This window comes from Neurospora tetrasperma (genome assembly GCF_000213175.1).
Source record: "Neurospora tetrasperma FGSC 2508 unplaced genomic scaffold NEUTE1scaffold_81, whole genome shotgun sequence".
Classification (NCBI taxonomy): Eukaryota; Fungi; Ascomycota; class Sordariomycetes; order Sordariales; family Sordariaceae; genus Neurospora; species Neurospora tetrasperma.
Window position 1 is genome coordinate 3,997,197 of NW_009799179.1, and position 24,762 is coordinate 4,021,958.

At 51.7% G+C, this 24,762-nt stretch overlaps 6 protein-coding genes across 6 annotated transcripts; 2 read left to right on the forward strand and 4 right to left on the reverse strand.

The window, feature by feature from the left end:
* Window positions 1-1,667: 1,667 nt before the first annotated feature.
* NEUTE1DRAFT_114324 (uncharacterized protein) lies at window positions 1,668-5,511 on the forward strand (the record flags this gene model as incomplete). Its single annotated transcript, XM_009857691.1, has 5 exons — window positions 1,668-1,706; window positions 1,763-2,415; window positions 2,479-3,381; window positions 3,462-4,219; window positions 4,337-5,511. The coding sequence occupies 5 exons, from the start codon at window positions 1,668-1,670 to the stop codon at window positions 5,509-5,511; spliced, it is 3,528 nt and encodes a 1,175-aa protein (XP_009855993.1).
* A 1,358-nt stretch (window positions 5,512-6,869) lies between these two features.
* NEUTE1DRAFT_125857 (uncharacterized protein) lies at window positions 6,870-9,092 on the reverse strand (the record flags this gene model as incomplete). Its single annotated transcript, XM_009857692.1, has 7 exons — window positions 6,870-7,763; window positions 7,820-7,917; window positions 7,976-8,086; window positions 8,151-8,243; window positions 8,303-8,679; window positions 8,738-8,975; window positions 9,041-9,092. 7 exons carry the CDS (start codon window positions 9,082-9,084, stop codon window positions 7,183-7,185), a joined length of 1,542 nt encoding a protein of 513 aa, XP_009855994.1.
* Window positions 9,093-11,174: 2,082 nt separating this feature from the next.
* On the forward strand, window positions 11,175-13,632 carry NEUTE1DRAFT_71845 (galactose oxidase precursor; the record flags this gene model as incomplete). Its single annotated transcript, XM_009857693.1, has 2 exons — window positions 11,175-13,212; window positions 13,278-13,632. 2 exons carry the CDS (start codon window positions 11,187-11,189, stop codon window positions 13,319-13,321), a joined length of 2,070 nt encoding a protein of 689 aa, XP_009855995.1.
* A 1,074-nt stretch (window positions 13,633-14,706) lies between these two features.
* Window positions 14,707-16,952, reverse strand: NEUTE1DRAFT_90540 (uncharacterized protein; the record flags this gene model as incomplete). Its single annotated transcript, XM_009857694.1, has 1 exon — window positions 14,707-16,952. One exon carries the CDS (start codon window positions 16,950-16,952, stop codon window positions 14,871-14,873), a length of 2,082 nt encoding a protein of 693 aa, XP_009855996.1.
* A 640-nt stretch (window positions 16,953-17,592) lies between these two features.
* Window positions 17,593-20,057, reverse strand: NEUTE1DRAFT_125861 (uncharacterized protein; the record flags this gene model as incomplete). Its single annotated transcript, XM_009857695.1, has 3 exons — window positions 17,593-19,725; window positions 19,806-19,865; window positions 19,937-20,057. The coding sequence occupies 3 exons, from the start codon at window positions 20,055-20,057 to the stop codon at window positions 17,678-17,680; spliced, it is 2,229 nt and encodes a 742-aa protein (XP_009855997.1).
* A 3,381-nt stretch (window positions 20,058-23,438) lies between these two features.
* Window positions 23,439-23,888, reverse strand: NEUTE1DRAFT_114328 (uncharacterized protein; the record flags this gene model as incomplete). The annotated part of the gene is made up of 1 exon (XM_009857696.1): window positions 23,439-23,888. One exon carries the CDS (start codon window positions 23,886-23,888, stop codon window positions 23,439-23,441), a length of 450 nt encoding a protein of 149 aa, XP_009855998.1.
* Window positions 23,889-24,762: the final 874 nt, after the last annotated feature.

Below are 24,762 nucleotides of genomic sequence, written 5' to 3' on the forward strand. Positions count from 1 at the left end.
GGTCGGTTGGCATGCGGCTCTAGACGTGGTAGGTATAAGGTACTCTTGCCCCCCGCGGCGCGCGCGCGCGTCATTCCATCGGTTCCATTGAAAGGACTTCGACCACGCACGCCGAGCTCTTGGGAACCACCTCGACAACTGCTTCAATTGGTCAAGGGTTTTGGCTGGCTTCTCGTTACGCAGAACGCCCCTGACGTCATAAGGGGGCTTTTTGTACGAGGTGAGTTGGTGTTGTGGTATCCTGACGAGTATTGGCGAGTATGGAACGAACCAAATCATGTGCCCCTATGTCCGTCTTTCAAAGGTCTACAATAGGGCGACCGAGGCTGTGAGACTATGTCGTTGCAGTCTGTTCCAGAGAGTGCACCTATGCTCCTGCTACGCGGACCTGCGAACACAACCACCTCTGACTAAGTCATATAGGTTGTTCATCGGGTTGACACGTGACATGCTGGCTTGAGGGTCGGCTCGGATGAAGAATCATCCCACTGTTACCAAAGCATATCCGTATACAAAAGTACTCTTCCCGGTGTTCTGATGTCCAAGTTTAGTCCTGTCCAAACTCAGCTTCAAACCTTGGGGATTTCCTAACGTCTGGGCTATGTCCGCACTAGACTTACTCGAATAAGGCCTGGCATATAAATGGACGGTGATATCCTGGAGCAGAACGTCTTGCTGACGGCATGAGCATCTTAGAGCACAAATGTAACGGATTTCGACCCAATGCATTATTCATGAACAAATGATTATGGAATTCGGTTGTTCGTTTCTTGCATTGTCGTGCTCACCTTGAGCTAGCCATGTCGAGATAGAAAATGCTAATAGATGTCGATAGAGTGGCTTCTGTGGTTTGTTCGCGTTAGTGTTCCACCAAATCAACAACAATCCGATTGTCAAACAGAGAGGCTGGTTGTGAAGCCTTCTTGTGCAGGATGAGACAATACATCATGTCCTTCCATCGCTATTGCATGAAGGAAACATCACCACTTTACAGTTTGATAGATCCAAACGCTTGAAAACCAAAAGTCGACGAACAAACTGGGGCAAGAATACCAAAACAAACAGAGGGCCAGCCAGGAAAACTTGCCTTTTCGTCTTCTTCCTATGCCCAATGTCAGCCTTTTATCACCTCGTGTTTGCTTTCCCCGGCTGATGAGACAAATCGTTAGATAACTGAAAACCTCGGCCGGCATTCGTTCCTTCCATTTCGAATGCAAACGGTGTGTTCATTACCGTTAAGTATGTGAAAATTACTATCCTCTACCCAACCCACTCCTTCCTTCCACGGCCGCAGTGTCAATGAAATTTAAGTACCTTTCCCACTTTTATAGCTTCTCTATTTCAGGCTGCCGTCGTCGGCGTTGACACTTTTACCCTGTTGAAGTTCATGGCCGCTTGTCGGATATTAGTACATCCGTTACTTGCCCGACAATCTTGAGTTGAAGCATTTCTGCTTCCTCGTTCCCCTCCACTCCTCTTTCCTCCAATCTTACATTTGGCGTCCATCTTGTTTTAAGTCCACTGGTATTTGGGCATTGTCTGCCACGATTACTTAATCATCTTCAACATTGGACGGGTGTCTCGTCTCGATCTCCATTTCCTCATCCTCTCAGCGGCGCCCGCTTTGGTCTGGCCTGATGCGATCACTTACGCATCACGCACTCAACATGGCCAACCGCGACGAGTGGATTCAACTGAGCGCTACGGTACTAAACTCACATCCTTTCATTGTCAACCGTATTGCTGACACAGGTCTCCACAGAGAGACGAGATCGTCCGTAGCAATATTTTCGTCAAGCTTGAAGATGGAGACGGATGGAAGTCGAAACCCGAAATTCCCACGGCCAAGGAAATCCTCCTGCTCCAGAAAGAGGCCGAAGGTCTGCCTGAAAATGATGTAAGGCAGCCCTGGAAATCCAAAGAGGACTACTTGAAGGCTCAGTACGAGATCCTTCGTCGCGAGGGCACTGAAGGTTTGCGATTCGCAGTCAATAACTACATCTACAACAACAACCACGGACTGCGCCAGGATGACGATCAGCACATGTTCGTTTATACCCAGGTTCGCATCAAGTCGTACATTATGACAACACTAGGACCTCTTGCGCGTGTTGAGTTCATGCCGCAGCGAGCCATCAAATGGCTGAAGTCCGGTCGCCTAAAACCCGGCAGTCTTCTTGCCCTCACCACCAAAGCCGACAAGTTCAAGACCATCTGCAAGGTCGCCGTGGTTGCCCAAAGGCCGTACTTACTTGGACTTGATCAAACCCCTCCACTCGTCGATCTCATGTGGGGCAACCCAGAAGATGCCGTCTTCGATTGTGATCTTGAACTTGTTATGATTGAGGCCCAACACGGCTATTTTGAATCCTCGCGTCATTCATTGGTCGGCCTGCAACTGGCTGCGCAGGCAGAGTATGTATCGCAATCGAAATCAAAGCTTGAATGTATCATGTAGGCTAATCATGTTTAACTTAGTACTCCTATCGACAAGTACATCACCGGCAGTCACAGGAAAAATGAGACACCACGCTTCATATACCAAAGCCCTATTATGGACTTCTCTTCTGTTGTGCGCCAACCCCTTGCGGACCTTGAGAAGCTCAAATCCCTGCGCGAGTTCAATGTACTCTCTGGACTCCTCCTAAAAGATGTGGAAAGTATCAGCTTTCTCGACGCCTCGCAACTATCCGCTCTTCATCGAATGGTCTCCAAGGAGCTTGCCATTATCCAAGGCCCTCCAGGAACGGGGAAAACTTTTACCTCGGTGGAGGCAATCAAAGTCATGCTTGCGAGTCGCCGGAAGCGTCCAGGACACAACCCGCCCCTCATTGTCGCTGCGCAGACAAATCATGCCTTGGATCAGCTGCTTGGCCATTGTCTTGAGGCGAACGCAAAGATTCTGCGTCTTGGCTCAAGAAGTGAGAGAGAAGACATGAGGCCTTACAGCTTGTATGAGATGCGCCGCAAATGCTCCCGTGGTGGGGGTGGAAAGCGGTTCAGGGAACTGGAGGATGACCGTCATACCAACATCGACAGAGTAGAGGCGCTGGTTAACAGTGTTTTTGGGGACAGTCTCATCGACCCACGCCAGCTTCATGCACATGGCATCATTACCGAAGCGCAGCTGGAGTCTTTGTACGATGATGAAATGGAGACAAGCCCGGAGTTGGAGAAGCTTGGTCCCTTTTCCTTATGGTTGGGAGACTCACGAATTCCGGCTCGGATCGTTCGCGACAGGCAACCTCTCATATCCGAAACATTGGAAGCTGACGAGGACTTCGATTATGAGCGCGACGTAGAGAACATCGCGTACGATGAAGAAGACGCAGACAGGATAAACGGCAAGGAAATCAAATTGATGCATATATGGACCGGAAAGTAAGTTTAACGATTACCCGATGTTTTTATGGTCCAGTCGTATCTACGTTGAAGAAAACTGACCGTGTATCGTGGATCAGAGAGCCTGGACACTTCAAAAGCTGGAATCATCGTGCACAACGCTTGCTCAGAGAGAATGATAACCTCTTTGATATACCCCAAGACTGGAGGGGTGCAGTTTACCAGCATCTCCAGTCCAAACTGGTGCAAGCAACCACTCCGACGCTGGCTGGGCTGCTGGCCAAATACGTTGAGATATGCAAGCAGCGCAGAGCACTCAAAGCCCGGCAAGATATTGACATGGCCTTCTCACAAGATATTGCGGTCATCGGCTGCACAACAACCGGCCTTACGAAATACCGCGCGTTTCTGGCGGGGCTACAGCCCAATACCCTGCTTATCGAAGAAGCTGCCGAAACAAGGGAAGGAAACATTACCTCGGCCCTGTACCCTTCCCTTCAGCAGCTCATTCTGGTTGGTGACCATGCACAGATGTCGCCTAGATGCGACATTCGATGGCTCGGTCAACATCCGTACAACTTGAACGTCTCTCTGTTTGAAAGGCTCATTAACCTTAAAATGAATCACATCATGCTCAATCAACAGCGCCGCATGAGGCCGGAGCTGAGACGCATAGTCTCTCCATTCTATAATAACCTACTCGACCACCCCAGTGTCCAATCTCCGCAAGCACGTCCGGATGTCCCTGGGATGGGTGGGCGCAATTGCTGGTTTTTCGATCACGAATGGATTGAGCGAACGAATTCTGACAACAGCAAACTCAACGACCAAGAGGCTGAGATGATCACCCTTTTCTTTGTGTATCTTGTGTCTAATGGTGTGTCTAGTGAAAAGATAACCATTTTGACATACTATAGGGGCCAACGAAGTCTACTCTTGAGAAGACTAAAAGGGCATCCATCGCTCACTGGCTGTTACTTCAACGTCTTTACAGTGGACTCGTACCAGGGTGAAGAAAATGATGTTGTTCTCTTGTCCCTGGTGCGTAGCCCTGACCCAGTCTATGGGCGCAACATTGGCTTTCTTGACAACCCACACCGAGCTGTGGTTGCTATCAGTCGCGCTCGGCAAGGGTTCTACATATTCGGCAACGTCAATAACTTACTCGAGGCTAAAACCGAATCATCGTTTCTATGGGGTCTCATTTTCAATAGATTCGCCGATCAGGGCATGGTCAACCGAGAGCTTGGGCTTCCTCTGGTCTGTCAGAATCATGGAAATGAAATCTGGATCAAGGAGCTAGAGGACTGGGCTGACAATACTGGTGGCTGTCACGAAAGGTGTCGAGAGACTAGGCCTTGCGGCCATCCTTGCACTCTGAGATGTCATGCTACCGCGCATGAAAATCTTCCCTGCAGCAGCCCATGTTTCCAGATCGTTCCTGAATGTGGGCATCCTTGCCACGGCCTTTGCGGTGAAAGATGTTTCCACGACTGTGAGCGCTTCAGGCAAGCAAAAGCGTCGGTCAAGCAAGCGCAGAGGCAAGGTACAGACTCACCAAAGGGCAAGACCATCGAATCTCTTTTACTCCAGCATGGCGCTCACGACTTTGGGCATGAGGAGCCAGTCAAGCGCAAAAGTATTGTATCGACGGGAAGTCCTGGTCGTGGGCTTTATAGTCATTTCGGGGAGCTGCCATTGCGTCCTATTGGTGACAATTGGAAGAATGCCGAAGCCGTGATCCAGCAACAGGACAGAAAGCTTGACGAAGAACTTGCAGAGAGGAACGAGAAGTGGCTCAGCCAGACTCATCATGTGCAAGATCAATGGATGCCAACAGGCGTCACGGCTTCCGGGACTCGTATTCGTGCTGGTCCAATAATCACTCAAACCCTCCAGCTTCTAAGCGACTTGCCGGCCATGACCACCACAGCCGCTGTGACGGCTGGTTCTGGGAGCCATTTGCGTACTGGCTCTGGTGCTGGTCCAATCTTTGCGCCCACACTGAATCAGTTCCCCAACATCGCCCCTATCGCTCAGCCTGAGCTTCTAATTCAACTAGAGCAAGACGACTATGCCGTCTCTGCGACTAATATGAAACAGACAATAGGAGATTTGGAGAATGATGGAGAAGAGGACTGGTTGATTGACTTTGAGGAACCCGAATAGGGAGTCGCTACTCCTGAGGCTCAAGGGGAATGCGTGTGTTTAAGCGATATTGGCCTCTCCCCGGCTTCTGACCACACCATCGCAATGTTCAGAGAACATTATGACGATAACCTAGACCGTCAATCTTACAAAGGCAAGGGCATCCGTTTTAAGGTGGTTGGGATCTCTTTTATGTCTGGATCACCGACGATGTCTCTGTCAGCTGGAGGTGAGCAGGGAAAGAGGACAAGAGAAAAGGAAGTGGACATTCAATGGCGGCAAAGGAGATGCACGGCAACGCAACTGCACGCGGAGACGACGGCGGGGGGCCCAGGCAGAGTTCTCTTTTCTTCTTAACGGTCTATCACCCTGAAAACAGTCTGTCTGGAGATAGGTTTCAATGGCCGGAAGAGCCCGACACTTCTGTTGTGTCCGGTGCGCTCTCGACGTCCCTGGAAAATCCGCGGGAGGAAACCAATTATTTAGATTCTAGGTAAAGGAGCCAGCAGCTGCTCATTTTCTTGCTTGGTGGTGACTGGACCCGTATACAATATCAGATGGACCCAAGGTCCAAAAGCGAAGCCCCCGCCGTTAAGCAACCTCCCAATCACTCGCTTTACTTAACATGGGTCAAGCGCCTAATTATCTTCGCCGCTTCCATCTCAGCCCTTCTTCTCACCCCTCACAGCCCAGATCGATATACCTCCCAGCCCTGTCTACCCTGGCCGACGAATTTCAACGTCACCACAACTAAGGCAAGCCTAACGGTGACAGCATATATGATCTTTCAAGGCATTGTTCCCCTGTTGCTTGATGAGATGATGTGGCTCTCATGGCCATAGTCGAGGAGGTAGAATGAGGAGGTAGAGCGAGGACAAATATCAAAAAGGGTCTATGTAGTTCAGGAGTGATGTAATATGATAGTATCATAGTTTATTGCTTCGTTGCTTGATTTTCATATAAACTTCACTTAGTATTAACCGTCTATATCGCACCCCAACGGCAATGAATGGACTTAAGCTAATGTGAAGCCTACGATAGGCACATACGATTATAAATAGTAGAAAACTCGGAATCTCGTCCGCTCTCCTATAGATAAATTACCTCCCACCGGCCCTGGTTCCTGTACGTCGACGCCAGGTTGGCCATGCTGCTCAGCGTGTCGGGATGATCGGCCCCGAGCTTCGCCTTGCGAGTCTCCATCACTTGTACAAACAGCTTCTCGGCCACATTCCATAGTCCTCTGTCTCGTCCGCGGTGATGAGACAGTAGTCCCTTAGCATCGCCACATCATCTTCGAAGCTTACATCGCCGTCCTGGGCGATTTTCGCATGGTTTAGTACTGGAGATCTGATAAGCGATAAGCGATAAGAGGTGACCATGAGATAAGCGGCATGCTTCTTTTCTTTCCTATAATTACTAGCCCCGTTTGTTTCTACCTCGCCTTCTTTTGGAAGAGGATACATGATTTAGATACGGAGGTTGTCCCGAGTATATTGCGTCTAGAGCGCGATAAATTACCTACGACAGCTGACTACGCAGGTCCTATTTGTATAGACGCGGGAACGGCCAGGGTGGTGATATAGCGGTGGACTTTCAGTCTGGATGGATACGTTCACCCTCTTGATGAATTGCTCATGGTTCAGATTCGTCATCTGGCTAACAGGTCTGCTCCCTAAAAGACAACAACTCTCAAGGGCCGGCAAGCTCTGGCGGGTAATCAGGGGGGCCAGTCAGATACTCCTTCAGTGCCTTGATGGATGGCGTGAAGAAGTATTCACCACCTCGTGGGATCACCCAGCGGTCGAGTCCAATACGCGCCTCAGTAGGATGCTTACCATCAGGCAGACCGATAGAGCGCTCCGGGTGGTGTGCAAGTCTCTGGCCCACAATGGCATCGATACCGGGACCGTGCTCGCCAACAAAGTTCGCCTTGCGGTCCGGGAAGTGGTGGTTGCTAGCCCAGCGGGTGGTCAAGAAGTTGAATCCGTTGCGGATGTCACTTTGGTAGCACACGAACATCAAGCCGCGCTCTTTCGCGTCATCAGACTTCTGTGCGGTCTTTTCTTCAGGCGTCACTTCGTCTCCGTAGGAGATGCCACGACGGATGATAACCGCGTGATCGTGGTTCAGGTCGCCGCGGGGCCGCATCTTGCGGATGTGAGCTGCAAAGGGGCATCTTTCGTGCTTGTCGACAGGGTGGAAGTCAAAGTTGTTGGATCGGAAAAGGTTTGGGTCTTTGTCGTGGTGAGGGTTCTCGTCGACGGGGGTTCCTATTGTGAATGTTCATGAGCAAAATGAGCTTGGGACTTGATAGATGGACACGTACCGTTCCTCCATCTGCCCATCAGATACGCTGCAAGCTTTTCCTTCGGATCATCGGAGTCCGCGGCGAACGGCGCATTGTGTTTGTTGTCTTCGAGCCACCTGAAGTTGTGTTTAATCAGTACTGACTGACTCTACTCCCGACGCGTAGAAAACTTACTTCTCAAACTCAGGGACGAGCTGTTGAAGGTCACGGATCACGAGGAAACTGCCGTCCTCGGCCCATTCCGGCTGGTTCATATCGTCGCCTTCGTGTCTGGCGAAGATCAATCTGCAATCCGAATACCCTTTGTCAGTTCCGATATTCAATACCGAAAAGCTCCGGAACACCTTACCCTGGCTTGACAGCCTTTGGCTCTTTGCCCTTGGGCGCCACTTCATCCAATCCCTCAATCAAGGGCTGGCTAATGCCGTCCTCGAAGCCGAAGCTGAAAAACTCGGTCAGTCCGTGCTCATCATCATAGGTAATTGTACAAAGCAGACTCACTGTTCCTTGCCCTTTTCAGGGCGAGTTTTACCATGGTTGGTGAACGGGAAGTCAAGGCAGGGGTCATTGCTCAACCGAACAGTATCAGGATCATCACTGCCCGGCTCCTTTTGGAAGTGTTCCTTGACGCGAAGGACTTTGTATCTCAGGTCTTCCGCACGACTCGCCGTAACCATCAGCACGCCATCAATCAGCCGCTTTCCCGCAGACGGCTTGAACTGTGATCGAAGCTCTTTCGGCTCGTCCCAGCCCTCACCCACCAGGTCGTCATACATGCCCTTCCCGAACAAGCCACCACGGAGCTGGTTCTTCTTGAAGATCTTGGATAGATTTCTGTCCTTCTTGACGGCGGCCTCGTTGAAGGTGAATTTTCCCAGCTAATGTGATCAGTTAGCGAGTCTCTCTAGCACGGCGCCTTGGCTAGGTATGACTTACAGCTGCTAGACCAGTCGAGGCAAAGGCAATGTTAACGCCTGGCAAGGGCAGAATCTTGGCCGGGACACCATGCTTCTGAGCTTGTGTCTTTGCCTCCAAGATCTGGTTCTTCATGTCACAAGCCTCCTGGGCGGTGGTGATATGTTCATCCACGAAAGATCGGAGTCGCGTCTTGAATTCATCTGGCTTCCTGATCTTGAAGAATAGGAAGGTCTGGAACCTTTTTGGCAGGCCGGGCCTAATGGGAAGAAGAATCAGCAAACCATGACATCTCAAAAGAATGTGCAGTCTAGCGAGACTTACCAGACATCACCCTGAATATTGGCTTTCCTCGCAACCCAACTCATGGTGACTGTGAACAATGATGATTGAGGTCAACAAACCGAGCTCGAACTGCCCGGGAGGCGCACAATATTAATAAGTGTTTAGAGTACGCTACACAACAGTCCAAGAAACAAGCTCCTCGTATCGGCTTCTGGGGTCGCCAACCCCGAATTCCACAAAGTCTATCACCTCGCGCACCGAACAAGGACCGACTATTCGACATGAGCTCCCCTCAACCCGCAGCACATACTTCATACTCGGTAATTCAGTTGAGATAATTCGTCGATCGGACCTCCAAAGTCCGCAAGAGTTGATCGGTTCTACCTGCCGCCCCGCAAGTCGCTACGCATAGGCAGATCTTCGTCGTACCTCGTCATCTCGGATATCAACTAACCATTGATCCAAAGCATCGGCTACCTCTACGTATGGATCTTCTGGCCAGAGCTGAAAGTGAAACTCACTACTAATTCAAAGAACATCATCCCTTTAACGGTGAAAATTGACCATTTTGTGCCAAGACTTTGGCGACTTGCAGTACTTAGCGACTTTGTTGATGCGGCCAAGCAGCGCTAGCCAGCAAGTTCTGGAAGAATATTGGTTGATTTGACCCCTGATCTCTCCACTTTAGGTCGCATTTTTCCTGCAGTGACAAAAGTGCTGCAAATGTTGGGAAAATCGAGGTAGCTGCATGGGTACAGCTGTAGCTGTGGATAAAATACGGCCAACCGATTGGCCACTTTTGGTCTTGGCACAAAATGGTCAATTTTCACCGTTAAAGGGATAGGGCGGTTCAGTTCCGGACCTTGCAGAAGTCGATCTTGACTGGGCATAGGTGCTTCTGCAGTAAGCAAACCTTTCAAGGCACCAACCAGCTCTCTGTCGATCGTGTCAAGATGGATCCTCTTGTACCCACGAGAGGTTCATCGGGATTACCATCTTCGTCAAGGTATGCATATCTGGTGGATTTCTTATGCAACCCCCCCGCGTTGTCTGGGGAACGACAAGAGGATTTTCGATAACTTCGAGATCCACCTTTTTTTGCACAGAAATGGATCTGGGATCTACACCCGGCATCCACTGTCACTGGCCGGATAACGATAGACGTCGACGATCCCCCTACCCAAAAAGAAAGCACTGGGGCTCGTGAACTATAGACCCAGGTACATAATCGATAGCTCACATCTAGAGGTAACTAGCCATGTGCAGTCGAACACATCTTGGAGCACAATACAAAAGAGGCCCACCTCAAGTAAGGACGTGGACGTCTTTGCACCCAGCAACATGAACTCAGCTCAACTCCTTGCGCATATCAGAGACGCCGATCGCGCGATTTCAAGGAACCTTCACCTTCACCCGCATATGCACCTCCACGTCAAGACAAGCGCGCCGTGATGGTAGCCCACGGTTCAGCTGAACTGAGGGGTCCAGGGGTCCAAAGGTGGACTTTATGTTGATCGCGGGTTATTTTTCTTGTCGATCGTGGACCGGCTGAAAACCCGAGTTTGGAAGACTCCACGGATTTGCGAGAGCTGAAGAGTCCCGCACGGCGAATGTGACTTGGAAGTTGCTACCACGCTGTTGCTTTAATGTTTACTAGCGAAGAAAACGCTGCATCTCAAGCCCCGGCACTGCGTCAGGTCTGTCCATGATTCCAAGGATGCCGTCGATATATCGCATGCCGAAGTGAGTCTACGTATGTATCCAACCTCCACATCGACTGAGTGGAGAGTTTCCTCATCCCGGGCTCCAGTCGTGCTCAACCTCACCTCAATGAGATGACGATTTTGCTTTGCCACTTGGAATATCCTGTTATGCTAGCCTATTGGGCCACTCTTCGTCACTGGCATGCTGATAATCTCTAGATCATAGGTTGACGGACGAGCGGGGGTGCGGTCTGCTGGGCGGATACTCCGTACTGCTGTTTTCTGTTCTTATATTCGCGCTCTTCCATCCGTTAGGGACATTTCCTAGACCAGCGGGACTTCCACATCACACTTTCTTCCTCCTCTTCTCATTCCCCATTCACTTCAACCGGACCGCCGTAATGAAGTTGCAATGGGCTGGGCTCCTCCTCTGAGCCTCCCTCGAAGGCGTGAATGCTATGGGCACTTACTTGCTCGAAGCAATGAACCAAGAACGCGTTTCTGGCTATGGCCCTGTCGACGAGCCGTCTTGGGTACCAACTTTCCTCGATGAATCGCCTCCTCACAAAGGTCATCGCATTTCCCGGGAAGACTGGACCTTGACATGCAGCAGCGAGGACAGCGACTATCCGTGTCAGAATGCCATCGACGGCTCCAACACCACTTCCTGGCGAAGCGGCCCTATCAGCCATCTCAAGAGCCACATCAGCATCACAGTTGACCTCAAGAACCACTACTCAGTCAGCGCCCTGGTCATCCTGCCGCCGATTGACACTGGGAAGGATGGGTTGATCACTCACCACGAGATCTGGGTCAGTATGGACAACAAGAACTGGGAGGGTCCCATCGCCTATGGCATGTGGCCCAACTCCAACAGACAGCGCCTGTCTGCTTTCGAGCCCACATCTGCCCGATACGTGAAGCTCACTGCCAACGCTGAAGCCACCGAGTCCTCATGGATTGGCATCTCCGAACTGAACCTCTACGCCACTCTGTATACCATCCCTCGGGACCCCAAGAATGGTCTCTGGGGACCGACCATTGACTTCCCTGTCGTGCCTGTTGCTGGGGCTCAGGAGAAGTCTGGTAACATCGTCCTTTGGTCATCCTGGGCCTCGGATCAGTTCCACTCCACACCGGGTGGTCAAACTGCAATGGCCCGTTGGAACCCCATCACCAAAGAGGTTTCCAAGCGTATTGTCACCAACACCCAGCACGACATGTTCTGCCCCGGAATTTCCATCGATGGTACCGGCATGATGGTTGTGACTGGCGGCAATGACGCCTCCCCGACCAGTCTCTACGATGGTGAACTGGATAAGTGGATCAAGGGTCCTGATATGCACCTCCGTCGTGGGTATCAGGCTTCCACTACCCTCGCCGATGGACGGGTTTTCGTCATTGGTGGCTCTTGGGCTGGAGGCTCCAACATCGCCAAAGATGGAGAGATCTATGACCCTGCCACCAGGAACTGGACCATGTTGCCCGGTGCCAAAGTCAAGCCGATGCTGACGGATGACATGGAGGGGCCATGGAGAGCCGACAACCACGGCTGGCTCTTCGGGTGGAAGAAGAACAGCGTCTTCCAGGCCGGTCCTAGCAAAGCTATGAACTGGTACTACGTGGAAGGAGACGGCAACTTCACGGGAGCCGGAGAGCGTGGCGAGGACGATGATTCCATGTCTGGCAACGCTGTCATGTTCGATGCTGTGAATGGTAAGATCCTCACCATCGGAGGTTCGCCTGACTACGACAAGTCCTGGGCTACCAGCAACGCACATGTCATCACTCTGGGCGAACCAGGCCAAAACCCAGACGTGCGGGCTGCCGGCCAGGGGGGAAAGATGCACTCCGAGCGCGTCTTCCACACCTCCGTCGTCCTCCCAGATGGCAAGGTCTTCATTGCCGGAGGCCAGACTTTCGGTATCGCTTTCAACGAGGAGAACGTGCAGTTCGTGCCCGAGTTGTACGATCCAGAGACAAACACTTTCACCGAGCTCTCCCAGAACAACGTCGTCCGCGTCTACCATACCCTCTCAATCCTGCTGCCCGACGGCCGAATCTTGAACGGCGGCGGCGGTCTCTGCGGCAACTGCTCCGCCAACCACTACGACGCCCAGATCTTCACGCCGCCCTATCTCCTGACAGAGAACGGTGAAGAACGATCTCGTCCCGAGATCACCACCGAACTGCCCGATACCATCGAAGTCGGAGGGAAACTGAAATTCCACACCAACCGCCGCATCGCATCTGCCTCCTTGGTCCGCCTCGGCAGCGCTACCCACACCGTCAACACCGACCAGCGTCGTGTTCCTCTCCATTTCAGGAGGCGTATGCCGGTGTTCGGTCGCTACCATGTGCACATCCCCAATGACCTCGGCATCGTCATCCCTGGGTACTGGATGCTGTTTGTCATGGACGAGGCGGGCACACCCAGCATTGCGAAGACAATCATGATCACTTCCAACGTGAAGACAATTGGAGGAGCGAGCGATGAGCAGACGCAATGTGAGCATGGATTCCTTCCTGAGTGTGAATATTTGCCTAGTTGGAAGCTAACACTGAGTGCGCAGATCCCTCGTCGCGGATGAGGTTTCAAATTGAGTTGGCGAAATGATTGTTCTGTGGTGTGAGATGACGAGATATGAAGAAGTTTACAGAGGCCTGTGCATGATTCTCGACATGCGAGTGACTGTGCGATGCGCTGGCTGTAGAGGCCTCAACACTTTGGCCAGGAACGGATTGGAAGTCAACCTCCATCTCCTGGTCGTATCCAGCGTGCTGGTTGCTGGTGACTTGTTGGGTCGCTTGGGCGTCCTCGATGGGACTTGATTGTTGAGCGGTGGTGCTCCGCCGCGGTCTTTTATGATGAATGAGATATGTAACGGATAAAATGTTAGTTGTAGGGACTATAGAAGGATATGCGTTTGTGTTGTTGTTCATTTTGGTCAATGATGTGTGTGATGTTTTTTAAAGGAAGAATGTGGGGGCCCGTGTCAGCATCCCCGCCCTCTGGTACAGTAGATACCCTAGTAAATGCAACTAATCCAGGCTCTTTGGAGAGGATCGGGAAAAGTTGCATTTACTAGACATTTTGCATTTAATAGGGTCCCAATCACATACAAATAGGTGAATCCAGGCCGCCAGGCCAGTTGCATTTACTATGTACCTTGGTATGGACTTGCATTTTCTGGGGGTTGCATCTACTAGGGCATCTTCTGTACGTGTATAGGGCTTGGCTCGAAGCGAGGCTGGAAGCCTTGATATCAAAATAAACGATACCGAAGTGAACCGTCTGGTTGCCTTTTTGGCATGTCCTCCATTTCAGCATCAAAGCTGCATTTGATCCTTGAAAGACGAAATGTTGGTGTGGCATGCTAACATCAGGCCTGATGTAAAGGACGTCGCCAACCCAACTAAGAGAAGATAGGTAATGTGTTGCGCCTTTCTGGGGCAGTGAAATAAGCTTTTGATAGCCGCCATTGTCTGGCTTTGGCGAGCATTGGCAGTGAAAATAAGCCTGACTGGTAGTTGGGTAGGTGACGACCAGCGAATCCCAAGTATTGTATATCTCTTCTTTATTTTTATTTTTTATTTTATTTTTTAAGGTGTGGTGCAATCTTGCTTTGTAGTTTCTGTCTCTCTTTCATCTGCTAATCCTGACCGTCTTTTGCTTCTTGGTCCCTGTTGTTGAACCAGGAGTGGTGGAGTGGATGATGTGGGTGATGAGATCTGGGTTTCTGGTATGCTTTTATCAAAAGATACAGGTACCGCTGCATACTTGGCTATGGGACCGGTATAAACAACCGCTACCGAAATAAACATAGAACGCCGGCCCAGACAGGATGAGTATGACTAGACAAAAAGAATTTCAACCTGACAGAAAAGCACAAAGGTGACGTAATGAATATAGGTCTTTTGGCCCATCGATCCATCTAGCTTGCTGTGGACTGACTGACTGACTTTTCGAAGAAAACTTGAACCCTCCACAGCGAAGTCAGGAAGCAAATCGTAGTAGAAAGAAAGGATGTCCGGCAAATTAGGAAGAAGGCGATAATAATGAAAGGACCGAAGAAAAGAAGACAACCCAATACCACAGCGTTTTCCAACTTCCTTTGTGATCTTTCCTGCCAAGTTTCCTTCTCGCGACACTCGTCGTTGTCCTCTTACTTCACCGGTGAAATCTCGTACCCAATTAACACCTCCGTCGACGTACCATCCCACCCCCTGGTCCCTGCCGCCGAGATCATGATCCTGCTCGTGGGATCGATATACAGACTTGAAATGACGCCCGCCTTAGGGGGACCGGGGACAACCACAAAAGGTACTTTGGAATGCTTCGTCGCTTGCGTCTCGCCCTGCAAGTCCCACAACCGCAAAATGTCGTGCGACGCGCAGATAATATGTCGCCCGTTGGCCATGGGCCGCACGCAACTGACGGCTCCGCTGCCGTTGGGAAATTTCAGGGTGCGCTCGGGCTGCCATCCGCCGCGCGCCTTGTGGATACTGAATTCTTCGACCGTGCCGTTGCGTCGGCCGGCATAGATCCAGTTGCCATCGACGGACCAGCAGGCGCCCATGCACCAGGGCGGGACGCCGCGCCGGTTGCCGATACGGGCGACGGGGTCGGGGACCCGTCGGTCCCAGATGCGGATGGTGCCGTCAATGGAGGCGGCCATGAAGATGTTGGGGGCCGTTTGGGTGTCGTCGTTTTGCGGGGCGGGAGGAGGGGCTGTGTTGACAACCATGCTGGGGGAGGCTGGGGCGATGGGTTCAAAGGGGATGGGTTCGTGGTCAGTTGGGGGGATGGGGTTCTGGTCTTGTGGTGGTTGTTGTTCTTGTTGTTGCTGGGTTTGTTGCTCGGGGTTTGCGGCTGGTTGGTGTCCGAAGTCTGACATAGTGTGACTAGAGTCGCCGTTAAATATGTCCATGTTGATGGTCCCGTTCTCGGCTGGCTCGATGGCATCGGGCCCGGGTCCTTGAGCAGCGTTCGTGTCCATTATTGTGTCGGTGTGCCCTTGGTTTTTCTGCTCCTCCTCGAGTTCCATGCCCATAGCTCTGGAAAACTCATTGTCGTCGTCATCATCCCCAAAGGCATTCCCACCGCCTATTGTCTCGTTGTCCCCGAAGAGTGACCCTGCGGGACTACCGAACAGTGACTCATGTTCTGGTGACGGGACATCATTCACGGCACCGTCGTTCGCATTGGATTGCCCCGTCGTATCCATATCGCCATGCGCGCCATTAGAGAAAAAGCTGTTCAAAACTGGCTTCGAGTTGTTACTCTCGAAAGTGTCCGTGATAATCTCGGGATCGCTCGCTTCGGCTGGGATCGGGGCACCCGAGGTCGGTCGTAACTCAATGGCCGATATCTGTCCACCGCTGCCCTCGAACCGCCGTATAACCGAGCCATCGTTGAGGTCCCAGTCCAGCACCGTCTTGTCCCAACTTCCACTCAGCACACTCTTCTCATCAGGCGCCAGTTGTAACACGCTAACAGCATTAGTGTGCCCGTTCGTCCGCAGGCAGTGTATCCTCTTTCCCTCGTCGTGCCTCACGCTCTGTAGGTTGATGCCACCGCTTTCTAGACCACTCAGAGCCCACAAGGCCTGACGGTGCACCGCTAGACTGTATACCGGAGACAGAATCCTATCGTCATCTCTAGTGTTCTGTCCTGTCCACTCCTGGTTGTCCCAATAGCTCATGAGCACTCCCGACTTGACAACACTGTCAACAAACGGGTGCTTCTGGGCGACGGTGAGTTGTTGCTTGCCATTGATTGTGGCTATGCCGTCAAACTTTCGAATGTAGCCGTCGGATCCGCCCGTCAACCAGTAGCGCATGTCGGGGGTGACGGCTATGGCATTGATGCTGGTGGCTTGTGGGGCAGCCATGGTAGGAACGATGTCGTAGGTGGAAGCCGTAATGTACTCTGGTCTTATCGTTGGTCGCCATTTTGCCCCTGATCCTGAGCCTGAAGGTGTCGCGGAGACGCGTCTAGCTGTCTGGGACGTGGTTTGGTCGGCGGCGTTTGGGTCGTGGGCGTTTTGTGCTTGGGATTCGTCGAAGGGTTCTGCTTCCGGTTCGGGTTCTGGGTCTCGCTCGGGCTCGTATTGGTCTTCTTGTTCTTCCTCTTCGTCTTCATTAAAGTCTTCGCCGTAGGTGTCGTTCTCGGCATCATCAGCGTCCTCCATGAGCTCGTCCTGCTCGTTGTCGGAGCTTCCGTATTCTCGATCGTCTTCGTCCATTGTCCGTGTTGGTAGTGGTTTTGTAGAGGAGTTCGACTATACACGTAGTTATGCCAGGCATATAAGGGGATGGTATTCGATATCGTGTGACTGCTGTACCCAAGAGAAGAAAGTGGGAAAGTTGTGGGGGAAAGCAAAGAGATGACAACGGGAGGAAGACGTTTCCAGTCCTGAAGGTTCCCGAATCGAAGCTACACTGCATGCAACTGCGGCAGGCATTGATAAGGTCCAACCTCGATGTTAAGCTTTAGCGGATCAGCAAGCCGGAACGCTAACACCCCGCATCCCCCACCGTTTGCCACAACGGGGGCAGGTCCTTGAGCTGTTGGCGGTTCATTGTACCTGGTTTTTGGCGGGCATGCAGGGACCATTGTCCAATTACATGCAGGGTCATCAAGGTGCTTTCCATGTCAACCTCCTGGAATCAGTTCAAGGTATCTTGCTGGCTAACATAATGCAAATAGGTAGAACGACGACAAATACGGAAATGAAGACGAGGCGGCAAGAGAAATGACAAAGAAATCCAACATGGATCGCGATACACCCAAAAGCAATCGAACCCCGAGCAAACAATGCAAACGTAGCGAACCCGAATCCTAGAAACAAATGAGGGCCTTATCCAACTCTGCCCCGGGTATGTATACTTCTCTTCTCTTCTCTTTTCTCTTCTCTTCTCTTCCGAGTATGACTGGGCCTAGCCGTTGCCTGGCCTCCGTTATCCAGACTCAATCAGTCAGTTCTAGCCCCGTCTCACCTTCGTTCAGCACGACTACCACATACCGCCTCGACCCCTCCGGTAACTCTTGCTCGGCCGTTTCGTCTGTCGTCTCCTCCGAGATGTGCATTGCAAGATCATGTAACTTCGGATCAGCCTTTGACAACACCTCAGGCGAACCATCGCGATTGATGGCTACGATGTAATGCGGTCGGCTTTGGAGCAGCTCAGGCGGGGCCGCGCCCTCTTCGAATACCACCACGTGCTTCTTGCTTTTAGAGCCCACAGATTCTTCGTCGCCGTTCTTGTTTGACTGTTTCGAGGATTGATCAACCGCGTAGCGGTTTCCAGTAACCAGGAGCGGATCTGTCTCCGGCAGGTGAGGAACCATCTTCATAAGGAGGCGATGCTCGGGGTTCTGGAGACGTGCCGGGATCGGTAAGTCGGTCTCGAAGGATGCTTGAAAGCGGAGTTGGGAGGCTGTTGAGCCGTCTGGCTGGAAACCTTCGCCCGGTGGTAGCGTGGACTGCGTGGTGGTTGCGAGGGAAAAGTTGCCTACGCTAAATTGTCGGCGACGAGCCTTGGTCGTGGAGGAGCTGCTCGATCCCGATGTCAAGTTGCTCTGCTCCGTTTTGGGTGCATGGAGAATTTCGTCATGAAGCTTGTCAAGACCTCCACTATGGCTTGTATGTGGATCTTGGTAGTAAGGCGACCTGTCCGGCGGATTGCCCTTGTCCAACAAAGGTGCCGCCTCCTCGTCAGACGAATCTGCTGACGATGTTCCGGCGCTCTCAAAATTTGCTTCGGTGAGCAGCCCGCCCAAGAAGAATAATGCGGTTAATCCTGCGCACCCGCACACCCATGAAAGCGTTGTAGTCAGCCCTCCCCAGCCCGAAACTCCCATAACGGCTACAACAAGAAGCGGGCCAACGAAACTGCCCCAGGCATTGGCGAGACTGGGTAGACTTTCAGCCTTTGCTGCGCCAGTTGACAGGCCACCCGTTCCAATTACATCCTCTCCACCGGCGACTGCATCGAGAATCTCCTTCACTAACGGCTCACCGCAGAGACCGAAGGCTACAGAGATCCAGCCAAGAGTAGCCAGTAGTGCCGTCTGAACGGTCATCTTGTTCTGGGTCAACCCGCCTAGACAAGTAAAAGCCGGAGCAGCCGCAATGAAACCAAATGATGTTAGCAATCGAGAAGCCTGCGCGTACCGTGCCGTAAGCGGGGTCGTTAAGAGGCCGACCAAAGCTGCCGGAGCCGAAAGGGGGACGAAGACGAAGCCGCTGGCAGCCATGGGCCATTCGAATGTTCGCTGTACGAAAATCGGTAGCACACTTTGTAGCGCTGATCCGATCAGGCTAAGTGCGATGTATCCTCCCATGGGCACAATAAGTCGCAATACGGATGGCGTCAGCACTCCCTCTTGAGTACCAGTAACTTCGGAGGCCGCTAGGCTGGGCCGTCTGATCGATCGGCTGGAGACATGGCAGGGAGACACTTCTCTCGAGGAATACCCCCCGCCGGAGGAGAGAGTTCCATAGTTTCGCGAATCTTCTCGAGAGGCAAGGAGACCCGCTGCCTCGTGTCGATCGCCTCTTGCCCTGGGATATCTTCCCGGCGGCAGTAACACCGCTACGAAACTTCCAAACACAACCGTCAAAGCAATAACGGCATAAGCCAGTGTAAAGACAGCCGCCTGCCCACCAAAGAAACCATGCAGCAATCCTGCAGACACCGGGCCGACCGAGATGGCGAAATTCTGGATAAACGCCGGCGTCATCCATGTCAGCACATCGACAGCAGCAGTTTCGTCGTCGCCTCCATCCTCTTCACCATCGTCTTCGCTGGCAGTCAAGACCACGCCGGCAACCAAGCTGGAGCTAGCTCTCGCGATGGCCACACCTGCGATACCGTGTAGGGCGCGTGAGAGGACGAGGAAGAATAGATTGCGGTAGAATTGAAGCAGAACAAAGGAGCCCGCCGCTAGAGCAAGCCCACCGAACAGGAGGACCCAAAGAAGAGGGCCTTGGCGGGTAAGGTAGGGGACGGATGCTGAACAGCAGTCAAAAGTGTCAGTAACAACATGGACGAAGCTTGCGTGTGTGTCGCCGGATGGAGGTTTGGTGACTTACAAGATACCGCTGCGAATGTGCCACCATATGTTGAGATAAGGATCGATGTCCAAAACTGCACTGGAAAGCAAAAAGATGTTAGTTCAACACTGTTGTCTATGAAAAGGCGCAGTAGCTTGAACATGACATACCATGCTTGTGGTGTACTCCCGCTCTGGTTTCCAGGATGGTGGGAATAAGAGGGACCAACAGCGCCGTCAAAAAAGCATCGGTGAACTGGGCAGCCTTGGCGACTACTATGAGAAGCGACATGGTAGTGTTGATGTCTGGCTGAGTAAGACCGAAAGTGGTGTCATGAAAACACGAAGGTAGGCGACGGTGGCTGTAATGGCCGCGACCGTCGAATCTGGTTGGAAGTGGATGATGATAGTAATTCACGTTGCCGTCGTGGGTGTTGCTGGGATCGCCGGTATGGATAGCGAGAGGCGGCGGTGGTGATGTTGCGCTTGGTGTTATTCGGTGCGGAGATACGGAACCGGAGGAGGATGGCGGCCGTCGTGGTCTACTGCCGGACCTGCCGCGCGTCGTCGTCAGTTGTGACTGCCACTGTGATTGCGACCAGAGAATGGCCTTGGAAAACAGGCTCGACTCGGCGGCGGTCTCTGTTGCTGTCTCTTCATGACGAGGGTTGTCCTGTTGTTTTGAAGTTGGGATGATGGCAGCGTCCGGTGGGTCAGGGTTTGTATCTGCACGGGCGGGGCCTGTTGTTGGAACATCCATCCCGTCTGTTTCGTCCCAGCTTTCCGGCCTTGATTTGGATATGTCGACCTTGTTCTTTCTTGTCTTTGGCTTGCCCTGATGTTTACAGGCCGTGTTGGAGGTCGAGATAAGACGTCGCGCGTTTTGTGTAACCCCGTCGTGAACCTAAAGAGGTGTGCTTCCGTTCGAGTCGATGCCCGAGACACCACAAGTGCTTGAAACTCCAATTCTTCCGGCGTCACACAACACTACCGATTTCTTCGGTTTTCGTTCTTTGTTCTCTCGGCCTGATAGCTCTGTTTAGAGCTCTCTCCACAGCAGCTTTCTGCGATGCATCATGTGGGCAGAAGAAAGAAGAGAAAATGATAGAGATACGGGGGAACGGAAGATACTCGTCTTTTCAACGGTCTCGTGAACTTGTTGGCTGCTTGCCTCTTTCTTTATCTCTGAAGTACCACCACACATTCACAATCACAAGCGGGAACCGAACCCTTGGAGCAGCACACCATGTCTTGATCTACTGCAGTGTGAAACCCAGGCGCCAACCAACCACAGCCGTAGCGAGCTGTTCCCCCACTCCAATGGCACTCCGCTGGTGCGGGATTCCTGCTTGTCGTGTTGCCCATTTCTTCTCGATTTGCTGATGGCGATGATGCACTGGCCGCCCATCCACACACACATCATGCCGGCGATGTACTTTGGGGTCTGTGTTCAACGAGCTCGATGACGGACGGAAGAACCTCAAACTCGACACCGCACCTTTCAAAGATGATATTACTCGTATGGTGTGACCATTGCACGGAGAAACAAATTTCAAAGAATGGAAGACCTGGGCGCTTCCCGAGTACGGGTTTACAAAAATGCAAGACAAGAAAGAGTGGTGTCCAAACAGCATCACCTGAAAGCTGCCCCTCATCATGATGTTACTCGCCAAGGAGCGACCAAGAGGTCCCTTATCCACGCTAATCTGCATTGCAGTGCCATCCATGTCTGCAGCCGCGTAGCGCGCCGACATGAAGCAGGGCGTCGGGGTACTCGTCCAATGTCGAATGCGGTTAGGACTGTGACTGGGTAAGGGTTCAAGATCTTGCGCTGTTGGAAAAAAAAAAAAAAAAAAAAAAAAAAATCCGTGAAGAAAAAAAGAGTAAATTATAAGAGTGGAAAAAAGGGTTAGTAAAGAGATGTCGAGGAGAAGAAGCTGCTCGTGTAGAAGCCAAAATAGATAAAAAGAATTGTCATGTAGCTGCAACTCGTTTCGATCGAGTGACCTCCGGGTTATGAGCCCGGCGCGCTTCCGCTGCGCCATGCAGCTGTTAACGATAGTTGATGGCTGAACACGCAACGTTTTTCTATACGGTCCACGTCAATTTGGTGGATACCACAGCAGTATGTATGTATGCAGTAGATAGGCTGACCCTTGCGCAGACCACCAGCTTTCTTTCTTTCCGACCAAAAAGTCCTTTCTTACTCCTCGTCCTTCACAAGCACCCCTCCTTGATTGTTATTTCGAAAAGGGCGGAGCACATCATCAATTAAACCACAGCCCCCGTATATCTTTGCCCCACTCGCTCTTCCAAATCACCGTTTCAAACTCAACGAACACTCGCTGATTCTTCACACTCCCGTCCTTCCCCCTCTCCTCCTCCTCGTCGTCACCATCCTCTCTCTCCCTTGTCGGAACCCTCACCACCTCTTTTTCCCTCCTTTCCCTTCCGCATCAATGATGAGCATCTTGGCTTCAGGAAATTCATGGCTGAGGCGCGTTGCTAGAGCATTTTCCACAGTTCCTCGGCCGATGATTGACGTGCGCGGGAGCTTTCAGTACCAACGAATCACATGTTCATGTCCGAGTCCTGTTAGTGGCGATTGCATAGCCGTATAGTTTACTGTCATCAGGTCTGGGTGCTCCCGAGGCTAAGGAGCCCACCGACAACCCAACCCAAAGAACGAGCGTGGACAAACCCACGACTGATAACAGAAGCTAGGTGCTTCAGACCTTGATCAAAGTCGTGAGTGAGAACCGACAGGGTTTGGGACACGCTTTGTGTACCTACTTATTCTTCCTCGACGCTTTACCGAGTGACTGACCAAGGGTGAGCCAACTTACGCGCATCACTCAAACAGAGTCTTTACCATATGTCTGGTCAAACCACATATACTTGAGATATTTCCTGATCACTTCCTATTCCATTCCGCATTCCATTTTCCAGCTCGGATTTTGTGCAAACGCTCGAGCTTCTGGGTGCCAAGTCACATTGTCAATCCGTCCGAAGCCATTTTTGGGTTCAATCATGTTGAGACCCTGAAACTACCCAGTTTTTGGTAGTGAAGTAGTAGTAGCGAACCTGCGGATACCTCTATGTACACGATCTTTGTGCGCTCTGTCTTTGGTACCACAACAGCACGGTGAATTACGATCATTGTGAGAGGAGAACGAACGCCATTGGTAGTTAACTACCTGAAAGTTCGAATTGTAGACGCGGGCTGCGTAGGCTGTAAATGGTGTTAGATCGGGATTCGGAGTACAGGGAAAAAAGAAGAAAGCAGGCTCTGTCGCTCGCTGTATTGCAAAAAGAGTGGAAATATGGGCGGGAATCTCAAAGCATGAGCCATCCAACCATTATGACCGCTGCAACAACCTCACTACCGCTCAGAAGTAGCCGAAATGGACGTCTCTTCTTCTTCAAAGCAAATCTCCCTTTTCGACTCCTTTGCTAAAGCTTTCAAAGAAACGCTGCCATGCTCAGGACGCCCAGCATTGAATGCATTCAAAGTGGTTCGACAGACGATACCTAAGATGGCCGTTTGAATCCATCAGAGATCCTCCACTAGCAACATGAACGGAGATCCGCCTCGTCACAACCTCTCGCTGTGATTGACGACGAAGAATAAGACCCCGTATTAGATGATGAGGAGGGTAACAATGGTGACGCCTCAGCCGCAGGGAGTTGACTCGCTTCCCAATATCGACACTGTTAAAGTTGAAAGCGGTAATTGCTCCTCCAGATCTAGGTTCAGTGTCAGATCATCCAGCTCTACTACCTCTAGTGATAACTCCTCAATCCATGCCCCTGACTGTGGTAAATTTCTTCCTGGAACACGGAGATCAGTCCAAGGCTGCTCTCGGATATCTTCCTTCAGCCAACACTCGATGGGGGTCGTTGTCGGCTTGCAACTCCTGTTTCCAACAAGATAGTCCTGTAGCTGTTGCTGTTGCTCTTGTAGTGGCTTGGGTTGGGTTTGCGGATGCTGGTGCTGGTGCTTCTCTCGGCTGGCATCAGAGTAGGTGGTGATGCTTGGGGCGGTTTCGCTTCGATGATTGGCGCTCCGTTGACCTGGGAGCTTTTTGCTACCCATGGAGTGGATGGCGTGTGTTGGAGACATTATGGCGAGGCCAACGAAGAGACTGCTTGTATATCAGAGATGCGGAGAGCTGAAGGCCTTGCTTGGATAATATCAGTGGACAGCAGTTCATGTATGGCTATTGGGGACAGACAGATTGTTGAGTTTCCTACTTGGATTCTGTTTCTCTTCAAATAATTTGTGATGATTGTTTCACTTGGAAGGTTTTGAAAAAACGACTGCCAGGACGAGGCTCCAGTCAGCTACCTCTGGTAACTTCAGGTTGTGATCCTGAGAAAGACGTGAGACCTTTTTATATCAGCTCAGATGTCAAGAACTCCTTTTTGTTTCGCCCTACTTCCCATCGCAAGAGCAACCGCAACCCAGAGTTTCGTTACCAGCCTCTTAAGACCAGGCTAAGATCAACACCTGAAGCCATCCCCTCACGAGGATACGGTACCAACCCTCCCATCCCGGGACCGAAGCCACGCCAGCGAAGCAGTCCCAAGACTCCCAATTCCCACCCCCACCTGGTCAAGGTCAGCCTGAGATATTAGTCACTGCATCGATGACGGCTGCCTTCTGTTGTTACAAGCGTCGAGGAGTAGGTAGGTGAACAACCGATAGTTCGATCGATCGCCCCCCACGCCCAGGATTTATGGCAAGATATGGATTGGGCCCGACGAACTCCATATCGGCCACATGAGCGAAACGTGGACGGGAGGAGGCAGAAAGCGGAAAGGCAGCGGCGACTACTAACGTAGAGTTGCACCACGTGAAACGAAGGTGAAGTTTCGTCTGGGCTCCAACAGAACCGGCACCGCTCACATCGGGACGATACCTTGACACGTGCCGGTTTCTATGATTCCATCCAGGAGCGGGACCACTTGCTTGTTGGTGGAGTAGTAGCCGTAGA